This window comes from Cebus imitator, unplaced genomic scaffold, assembly GCF_001604975.1.
Source record: "Cebus imitator isolate Cc_AM_T3 unplaced genomic scaffold, Cebus_imitator-1.0 Scaffold72, whole genome shotgun sequence".
Taxonomy (NCBI): Eukaryota; Metazoa; Chordata; class Mammalia; order Primates; family Cebidae; genus Cebus; species Cebus imitator.
This window is the reverse complement of record NW_016107387.1, coordinates 6545182-6555635: the sequence shown is the minus strand read 5'-3', so window position 1 is coordinate 6555635 and position 10454 is coordinate 6545182. Positions and strand designations below refer to the sequence as shown.

Below are 10454 nucleotides of genomic sequence, written 5' to 3'. Positions count from 1 at the left end.
AAAAAAAAAAAAAAAAAAAAAAGGAAAAAGAAAAAAGGTCCTAAAAGAAAATATAAGATAATACCTTCATTACCCTGGGGTTAAAAAAAAGATGTCCTAAACAGGTCAAGGCAAACACTGAACATAAAAAGATACTGTAAACTCTGTAAAGCAAACAAATAGGCAAGCAGCAGATCAGAAGGAAACAGTCAAGACACATGTACCTGATAAAGGACTTGTATCCAGAATGTATAAAGCAGTCCCACAACTGAACAATAAAAACAGACAAAAGACCAAAATAACAGGCAAAGGATTTGAAGAGCCACTTTACAAACAAAATATGAATGGCTAACAGTAACATGAAAAAATGCTGAACATCCTTAGTCAACAGAGAACTGTAAATTACAACCACAGGGATATACCACATTAGAAAGACTGACAATCCCCAATGTCTGGAAGGCTGTGGCAATAACCATAATAATAACCATATCTTGCTAGTTGGAGCGTGAAATGGTACAACCACTCTGGAAAACTCAGAACTTCTTATAAAGTTCAAAATACATCTACTTTTTACTTCCGACTTCGCGATTCCCCTCTTATTTTTCCAAGAAACATGAAAACATATGATCACAAAAAGAACTGTACAAGAATGTTTATAGCAGCTTTATTTTATAATAACCCCAATGGGAAATAACTCAAAAGGCCATCAAAAGAACGGATACACAATCCATGGGCTATACTAAATGAAAAGGAGCAAAATACTGACATATGCAACATGAAAGAATGTCACAGACAGTACGTTGAAGGAAAGAAGCCCAACAAATATGAGCACATAATGTATGATTCCTTTTTTTTTTTTTTTTTGAGACGGAGTTTCGTTCTTGTCCCCCAGGCTGCTGGAGTGCAGTGGCACGATCTTGGGTCACTGTAAACTCCGCCTCCCGAGTTCAAGCGATTCTCCTGCCTCAGCCTCCTGAATAGCTGGGATTACAGGCACCCGCCACCACCCCCAGCTAATTTTTGTATTTTTTAGTAGAGATGGGGTTTCATCATGTTGGCCAGGCTGGTCTCGAACGCCTATCCTCAAGTGATCCGCCCGCCTTGGTCTTCCAAAGTGCAGGTGTGAGCCACCGCACCTGGCCTGATTCCATTTTATATGAAGTACTCCAACAGGCAAAATGGTTATGAAGATAAAAATAAAGGTGGGGTCGGAAATCAACTGGGAAGAGATGTGATGAAACGTTTCTGGGACGATGAAAAGTGTCTGTGACTTGGCAGGCATCACGCAGTGGTTAGGGGCCAAAACTCATCTTCCTGTGCACTTGGTCTGTGCACTGCGCGGTGTGTAAATGCCACCTCAATTTAGGAAAAAGATGACGTAAGTAAGCCACAAAATGCCCAGTATGTGGCAGGTGCATGGGAAGAAACTGCAGAATGAAACAACCACGTGCTAAGAGATGGAGAAGCGGAAGAAATGAATTCGAGTTCCACCTCCCACCGGGAAGAACCGGCTGTGCCCGGAGGGCTGCACGGAGGACCACACGGACGACTGCAGGCCCGCCCCTTCCGCTTCACGACGTTCAGCCTGCGTCTGGAACTGGAATGGCCTAGCCCAAAGCCAGATAACAGGTAGATTGTTTTTCCGAGAAATTATAAATGACCCATCATTGTACTGTGTCAAAATTTGATTCTCACTTGTACCCATTCTTTTTTTTTTTTTTCTTCAGGAAGATGAGACGTACCTATTGAAAATACCCCGGGTTTGCCTTCTGCACATTTCCTGCCCTCCCTGTCTCATGCCATGGTAGCGCCCGCCCAAATTGTAGGCGACGCGCGGGGTGGAGCACACCATTCAAAGAAGGGGAGGGATTGAAGTTTGCATCAAAACAAATACACCAGCCCTTGCAAAGGCCATGACCAAGTAAACCAGAAAAAAAAAAAATGGGGCGGAGAATAGCAGCCTCTCTCTGCAAGTAATAGGAAACGGCCTAAAGGACATTTTCTCTCTCTTTCCTCCCCTCTCATCTGGTGAATAGTGAGCTGCTCCGGCACAAGAAACCGGAAATGCTGCTACAAGCGGCAGAAATGTAAATGTAGAGGCAAACAATAACAGGGCTGCTGGGCCTCTCAGATTGGGACCTTCCTCCTTGGCCTGGTGGACGAACCCCTCGTTTAGCACTTCTCACTTCCACGGCTGACAGCCTTTAATTGGATTTTCTCCATCTAGCGGAGCCGGGGGCCGGCTGGAAAGATCGCTCTGGGAAGGACAAAGGTCCGGAAGTTGTGGGACCTTAGCAGCTTGGGCTCCCCGATCACCCCCAAAGATCATTTCGGAATGGAGCCCGAGATTTCACTAGGATGCCATGGGCTCTAAAATATACAGCCATGATTTCTCAATGTTTGGAGATCCAAAAGTCTCCGACCTCAATGGTTTGTGCATCTTTTATTTCAGGGATTCCCTACGCCCAATACCGGGTGGATATGCAAGGAAGTACCTTCTAGTCCAGCTCAAGGTTCCCCAAAGCCCCACTCCTCTGCCTAGGCGTTCAACTTTGAGTTCGGATGGTCCTGACATTCCCATCATCTACACCCAGGTCTCCCAACACTGCACTCCTATGTTGACCCCTCCAGCCAAGCTTCCATCCCACTCACCCCCAAACTCGCTAAGTCCCCACCGCCCCACCCCCAGCCCCAGCGATTTTCCAGAGCTGAAAATACACGGAGCAGAGAGTCCGTGACTCAGAGAGGACTCATCAGGTTCAATAGTTAGGAGCTTACCCAGTCCTCAGGGAAGTGTGTCACTGTCGAAAGCACGTTCCGAGCCCAGACGCCAAGTGTTCCTGGAGCTCAAAAGCTACCTGCTCCCTGGATGGTGGGTCTACACTTTTGAGAAGCTCAAAACTTTTAGCGCCAGTCTGAGCACATGGGAGGGGAAAATCCCAATCCCATCAACCCTTGCGAGGCTCCTGGCACAAAGCTGGAGAGTCGCCATGACAAGTAAGGGCAAGTAATCCGCCTGCCGGAAGAAGCAAAGGAAATGGAGAGTTGGGGAGGAAGGTGCAGAGAGAGGGTTCTCGCCGAACTGGTGCTGTAGATACTAATGTTTTGGGTGGGAAAATTCTACAAGCCAGAGCTGTGAGGGCAAAATTAGTGGAAACCATTTTGGAGGATTCCTGCACTGTGTCAAATATGAAGGGTGGAAGGAAGAAAGCTTTTGCGTTTGCTCTCAGCTGGATCCTTTCTTTTCATCAGCTAAAACGTCATTTTTTAAGAAGGCTTTCCTTAATATCTCAGGCTAACGTTTTCTCCCAGATACTTTATATCACACCATCTTGTTTAATCTCCTTCACAGCCCTTATCACTCTGAAAAGATTTATTTGTTCATTGCTTTCAGTACATGGAGACGTAAGCCTTATGGAAACGTAAGACTTATGAGGATTTTTCTCCCATCTTATTCATTGCTGTATTTCCCAGTGCCTATATCAGTGCTGGGTAGCAAGTAAGAGCTCGATAATAAATATTTTTTGAAAGAAGGTAGAGAGACAGGTCTAGAGCCTGGAGAATGAGATGCAAAAGAGATGCAATACATGCAGCGCCCTCTGCAGACGGCGGGGTGGAGCAGGTACTTTAAAAATTACCGCGGGAGCCGATAGGGGGAGCGCAGGCGCTTCTCGCCAAGACAGAAGGGTTCGGACTACAACTCCCAGCAGCCACGAGGAGCTCTAAGGCTTGATGGGAACGGGAAACTGTCTAACCTTTCACGTCCCGGCTCTGCGGGTTCCGAGGGTCGCCCGCGAAATCTGATCCGTGATGCGACGGCCCAATCGGAAGGTGGGCCCAAATCCCGCGACTGCGAGAAGCGCGTAGCGACCCGCGGTGCCAAGGAACGCCGTGCTTTCAAAATTGGCGTCTGCTGTTCGCCTCTCCTCTTCGGAGTCTTCTGCCTCCTCCCAGAAGAGGAAGGAAGCACAGGTGGGTTTTTTAAGTTCTGAGTCGGATTCCTGAGAACTTCGAGGCCATCCCGACTGAGGTTGATGTCCGCTGTGCTCCGTCTGCAGTATGAAGACTTTGGAGACGCAACCGTTAGCTCCGGACCGCTGTCCTTCAAATCAGGACCCAGCTCCAGCCCATCCTTCTCCCCACGCTTCCCCGATGGATAAAAATGCGGACCCTGAACTGATGCCACCGCCTTCCGAAAGGGACGATCCGCCCCGGTTGTCCCCAGATCCCGTGGCTGGCTCAGCTGTGCCCCAGGAGCCAGGGGAGGGGGACCAATTTTCTCTCTCCACTCCCCTGGAAACAGAGTTTGGTCCTCCTAGTGAATTGAGTCCTCGAATCGAGGAGCAAGAACTTTCTGAAAATGGAAGCCTTACTGCAGAAGAAGCAAACGGGAGTCTTTTTGAAGAAGAAGTGAACGGGCCAGAGTTGGAGTCTGGGGAAGCCATGGAAGATGCGTCTGGGGAACCTGCTGCAGAGGACGAGGGAGACCCGTAAGTGGTGATGGCAGTTGAGTGTGGAGTCCGGGGAGATGAGGTCGACCTGTCCACTGGTCCTCAGACCCACTTCTCCAGGCCTCTGCCCCATTTGCAGAAACGACCCATGTTTCTTGTCCCCCATCTTCCTTTTAGCGCTTGGAACTACAGCTTCACCCAGCTGCCTCGATTTTTCAGTGGTTCCTGGTCAGAGTTCAGCACTCAATCTGAGAACTTCTTGAAAGGCTGTAAATGGTAAGGATAATAACGGTGCAGGGATCTGACCACCCCCAGAATTTTCACCGTAAAACACTCCAGTTATCTAGGAGAAGGATACACCAGAGCTGAAGAAGGGGCACGTAGCTTTCTTACACTCAGCCTAATATTTTTTTTTGGAAACGGAGTTTTACTCTTGTTGCCCAGGCTGGAGTGCAATGATGTGATCTCTGCTCACCACAACCACAGCCTCCCAGGTTCAAGCGATTCTCCTGCCTCAGCCTCCCGAGTAGCTGGGATTGCAGGCATGTACCACCATGCCCGAGTAATTTTTAGTAGAGATGGCGTTTCTCCATGTTAGGCTGGTCTCGAACTCCTGACCTCAGGTGATCCGCCAGCCTAAGCCTCCCAAAGTGCTGAGATTAGAGGTGTGAACCACCGTGCCCGGCCCTGATCTTAAATTTTATCTAGCATTTTGTGTCTTTGTGTCTTCTGCTTCCCTCAAGGATTCAGGGGGCTTACCTACCCCAGAGGTAGGTGCAGCCCTAACTCTACACTTGAAAAGCTTAGGTCTGAGCCGGGCGCGGTGGCTCACGCCTGTAATCCCAGCACTTTGGGAGGCCGAGGCGGGTGGATCACGAGGTCAAGAGATCAAGACCATCCTGGTCAACACAGTGAAACCCCATCTCTACTAAAACTACAAAAAATTAGCTGGGCATGGTGGTGCGTGCCTGTAATCCCAGCTACTCAGGAGGCTGAGGCAGGAGAATTGCCNAAAATTAGCTGGGCATGGTGGTGCGTGCCTGTAATCCCAGCTACTCAGGAGGCTGAGGCAGGAGAATTGCCTGAACCCAGGAAGCGGAGGTTGCAATGAGCCGAGATCGCACCATTGTACTCCAGCCTGGGTAACAAGAGCGAAACTCCGTCTCAAAAAAAAAAAAAAAAGCTTAGGTCTGGCCAGCTTTCTAACTCTCTCCTGCTTCTAGGGCCCCTGACGGTTCCTGCATCTTGACCAACAGTGCTGATAACATCTTGCGAATTTATAACCTGCCCCCGGAGCTGTACCATGAGGAGGGGCAGGTGGAATATGCAGAAATGGTAAGGATAGGGCTAACTCTGCCCCTTCGTCAATGCTGCACATTTAAGTCCTTCATAGGGATGGAGAAAGTGTAGTCCAAATGTTTCCTGTTCACAAACAGGACTGTTTTTCGAGATGAGTTTCCACATGTAGCATTTTCTGTCCAGAATTCTGAAGTTATTTAGAGAGGTGTTTCCCTTTTCTTTCATTAGGAATCTGTGTTTTTATTAAAAAGTAGTGAATTTCTTGTGGCAGTATTTATTTACAGATTTATTATTATTTTGAGACGGACTCTCGCTCTATTGCCCAGGCTGGAGTGCAGTGGTGTGATCTCAGCTCACCGCAACCTCTGCCTCCCGGGTTCAAGCGATTCTCTTGCCTCAGTCTCCTGAGTAGCTGGGACTACAGCTGCACGCCACCACGCCCAGGTAATTTTTGTATTTTTAGTAGAGACAGGGTTTCACCATGTTAGTCAGAATGGTCTGGATCTCTTGACTTCATGATCTGCCCACCTTGGCCTCCCAAAGTGCTGGGATTACAGATGTGAGTCACCGCGCCCAGCTTTTTATTATTATTACTATTATTTTGAGGTGGACTCTTGCTCTGTAGCCCAGGCTAGAGTGCAGTGGCGCCATCTCGGCTCACTGCAACCTCTGCTTCCTGGGTCCTGATTCAAGCAGTTCTCCTGCCTCAGCCTCCCCAATAGCTGGGATTATAGGAACGTGCCACCATGCCCAGCTAATTTTTGAACTTTTAGGAGAGATGGGGTTTCACCATATTGGCCAGGCTAGTCTTGAACTCCTGACCTCATAATCCACCTGCCTCTGCCTCCCAAAGCTGGGATTACAGGCGTGAACCACTGCGCTGGGCCTTATTAATTTTTTTGAGTCAGAGTCTTGCTCTGTCATCCAGGTTGGAGTGCCGTGGCGACACCTCCGTGTTTAAGTGATTCTCCTGACTTAGCCCCCTGAGTAGCTGGACAACAGGCATGCGTCACCACGCTTGACTTACTTTTGTAGTTTTAGTAGAGATGGGGTTTCACCATGTTGGCCAGGCTGGTCTCGAGCTTCTGACATCAGATGTTCCACCCGCCTCAGCTTCCCAAAGTATGGGATTACGGGTGTGAGCCACTGTGCCTGGCCTATAGATATTTATTGATTGACTACTGGTATGTGTTAGTCACTGTGCTGGGATAAAGTGGTGGACAAGACAGATGACGGGCTGATTTGCTTTCTGTGTGGGAGACAGACAACAAACAAGATGAATTATCTTGTTGCTGATGCACGTGAACTGGCAAGCATCAGCCACAAGATTATAATAAACGCTCTGAAGGAAAGAAACAGAATGAAGAGAGACTAACTAGAGGAACCCATGTTGCATAAAGTGGTCAGGAAGGAGCTCTTTGAAAAGGAGACATTTGAGCCAAGACCTGAAGGAGGATAAGGGATCAGTCATGTGAAGACTTTTGGAAAGAGCTTTCCAGGGACTGGCAATGATATTACAAACACCCAGAACTGTTCTTTTTTTTTAGATGAGTCTCGCTCTGTTGCCCAGGGTGGAGTGTAGTGGCGCATTTCGACAAACTGCAGCCTCTGCCTCCCATGTTTAAGCAATTCTCCTGCCTCAGCCTCCCTAGTAGCTGGGGCTACAGGCATGTGCCATCACAACCAGCTAATTTTTTGTATTTTTTTTTAAAGATGGAGTTTCGCTCTTGTTGCCCAGGCTGGAGTGCAATGGTGCAATCTTGGTTCACTGCAACCTCTACTTCCCGGGTTCAAACGATTCTCCTGCCTCAGCCTCCTGAGTAGCTGGGATTACAGGCATGTACCACCACGCCTGCTAATTTTGTATTTTTATTAGAGATGGGGTTTCTTCATGTTGGTCAGGCTTGTCTCAAACTCCCAACCTCAGGTCATCTGCCTGCCGTGGCCTCCCAAAGTGCTGGGATTACAGGTATGAGCCGCTGCACCCAGCCATATTTTTTTTTTAGTAGAGATGGAGTTGCACTGTGTTAGCCAGGATGGTCTTGAACTCCTGACCTTGCGGTCTGCCCACTCCAGCCTCCCAAAGTGTTGGGATTACAGGCGTGAGCCCTCATGCCTGGGCAGTTTTGTGTGTTAAAACATCAGAAAGGCTGGGCACGGTGGCTTATACCTGTAATCGCAGCTACTCAGGAGACTGAGGTGGGAGGGTCACTTGAGCCTTGGAGGCAGAGGTTTTAGTGAGCCAGGATCACACCACTGTGCTCCAGGCTCACTGTTATCTCACAGAGACAGATCCTGTTTCAAGAAAAGAACAGGCCGGGTGCAGTGGCTCACGCCTGTAATCCCAGCACTTTGGGAGGCCAAGGCAAGTGGATCACCTTAGGTAATGAGTTCGAGACCAGCCTGGTCAACTTGGTAAAACCCCATCTCTACTAAAAATATGAAAATTATCTGGGTGTGTTGACAGGCACCTGTAATCCCAGCTACTCGGGAGGCTGAGGCAGGAGAATCATTGGAACCTGGGACGCAGAGGTTGCGGTGAACCGAGGTCACGCCATTGCACTCCAGCCTCGGCAACAGGGTGAGACTCCACCTAAAAAACAAAACAAAACAAAAAAAAAAAAACAAGAAACCCACAAAAAAACAAGAATGATAACAGGACCGTTTGTGGGCAGTGAGCTGACGAACTAGGAGGTAAAGTCTTAGTGGATGAGGGAGGGTGATAAAACAGCGGAAGCTAGCCTGATGACAAGGATTGCAGAGGAGCTAGGGTTTGACAGCAGGGACATAATGACACCCAGCCACCTCCTGTCCTTAGGTATGTATTGAGGACAGCTGGCTATGAGCATTAAAGCCATCTCAGCTTGAGAGGGCCTTGGGGACAGCTAGGGCCAGGCAGGTGCAAGGGCAAATAGATCATTCTGAGAAGATGCTGAGAAATATAGTGGGGCGTTATTATTTATTTTATTAGTGATGGGGTCTCGCTCTGTTGCCCAGGCTGGATAGAGTACAGTGTCGCAATCATAGCTCACTATAGCCTTGAACTCCTCCCGAGTAGCTGGGACTATAAGCCATGGCACCATGCTCAGCTAATTTTTGTACTTTTTGTACAAATGGGGTCTTGGTACATTGTCCAGGCTGGTCTCAAACTCCTGGCTTCAGTGATTCCTTTGCCTTGGCCTCCCAAAATGTTGCCATTACAGGCATGAGCGACTGTGCCCAGCTGGTTTTTAGATCCTTGAGTACGAATTTCAGAGACCCTGGTTAATTTGGGAGGGCTGGGAAGAGTATGTGTTTGGGGCAGATTAGGGTGTGCTTAGAGCAGTATACAAGTGGTGGTGATGCTAGATGACCCAGAAGAGCAGGACTTCTCTAGTGCTTGAGGTTAATAGGAGGATGGGTGAGGGTGAGTCTGTTTTTTGCTGTTGTTTTTCTGTTTGAGACAGGGTCTCACTCTGTTGCCCAGGCTGGAGTATAGGGGGCAGTGGTGCGATCTCGGCTCACTGCAACCTCTGCCTCCCAGGTTCAAATGATTCTCGTGCCTCAGCCTCCTAAGTAGCTGGGACTACAGGCGTGTGCCACCACGCCTGACAAATTTTTGTATTTTTAGTAGAGATGGGATTTCTCCATGTTGCCCAGGCTAGTCTCAAACTCCTGGCCTCAAGTGATCTGCGGCAGGGGTGAACGTCTTGTTGGCTCGTTAAAAGAAGAAAGGTACTCATTTCCAAGACTGGTCCTGAATGCTTACCTGACATGCAACTCTTAAGACCGGAGGCTTGGGCATGGTGGCTCACGTCTGTAATCCCAGCACTTTAGGAGGCTGAGGCAGGCAGATCACGAGGTGAAGAGATTGAGACAATCCTGGCCAACATGGTGAAACCCTGTCTGTACTAAAAAATGCAAAAATTAGCTGGGTATGGTGGTACACGCCTGTATTCCCAGCTACTCGGGAGGCTGAGGCAGGAGAATTGCTTGAACCTGGAGGTGGTGGTTGCAGTGAGCCGAGATCCTGCCACTGCACTCCAGCCTGATGACACAGTGAGACTCCATCTCAAAAAAAAAAAAAAAAAAGACTGGAGGCTTGCAGACATTTGAGCTCTCTGTACAAATTGTAAGGCATTTTCTTAAGGCTAGGAGATGGTGGTAAAGCCGTCGTAAAAGAGTTCAGGAGGGGAGAGGTTGTTTCAAGGCAGGGATATTTAGAAGAGACTTTGGAAATGTCGGGAGGTTGAGTATTGCAGAATTGTAAGAGAAATGGGAGCTGGGTGTGGTGGCTCACACCTGTAATCCCAGCACTTTGGGAGGCCGAGGCAGGTGGATCACCCGAGGTTGGGAGTTCGAGACCAGCCTGACCGACATGGAGACACCCTGTCTCTACTAAAAATACAAAAATTAGCTGGGTATGGTGGGCATGTGCCTGTAATCCCAGCTACTTGGGAAGCTGAGGCAGGAGAATTGCTGGAACCTGGGAGGTGGAAATTGCGGTGAGGCGAGATCATGCCATTGCAACCCAGGCTGGGCAACAAGAGCAAAACTTCTCAAAAAAACAAAAACAAAAGTCTGGACGTGGTGGCTTACACCTGTAATCCCAGTACTTTGGGAGGTCAAGGCTGGCAGATCACATCAGGTTGGGAGTGAGACCAGCCTGGCCAACATGGTGAAACTCCGTCTCAACAAAAAATACAAAAAGTAGCTGGGTGTGGTGGCACGCATCTGTAATCCCAG

General features: G+C 48.7%; 2 protein-coding genes across 5 annotated transcripts in view; one reads left to right on the top strand and one right to left on the bottom strand.

Annotated features, from left to right (window-relative positions):
* TP53 (tumor protein p53) overlaps positions 1-2916 on the bottom strand; it is a 19243-nt gene extending 16327 nt beyond the window's left edge. For 2 of the 3 annotated variants that reach the window (XR_001826194.2, XM_017531595.2), the window contains exon 1: positions 2758-2892. The gene's annotated coding sequence lies outside the window, so the exon portion shown is untranslated. Of the gene's footprint in view, positions 1-2757 lie in introns of all 3 variants that reach the window. The other variant, XM_017531594.2, reaches the window with a different exon arrangement.
* The window catches only part of WRAP53 (WD repeat containing antisense to TP53), a 16637-nt gene continuing 8945 nt past the window's right edge, over positions 2763-10454 (top strand). Inside the window, exons 1-3 of one of the 2 annotated variants that reach the window (XM_017531593.1) lie at positions 2763-4469; positions 4608-4706; positions 5654-5765. In XM_017531593.1, coding sequence (XP_017387082.1) covers positions 4039-4469; positions 4608-4706; positions 5654-5765 — 642 coding nt within the window. In that variant the 5' untranslated portion in view covers positions 2763-4038. The remainder of the gene's footprint in view (positions 4470-4607; positions 4707-5653; positions 5766-10454) is intronic. The other variant, XM_017531592.2, reaches the window with a different exon arrangement.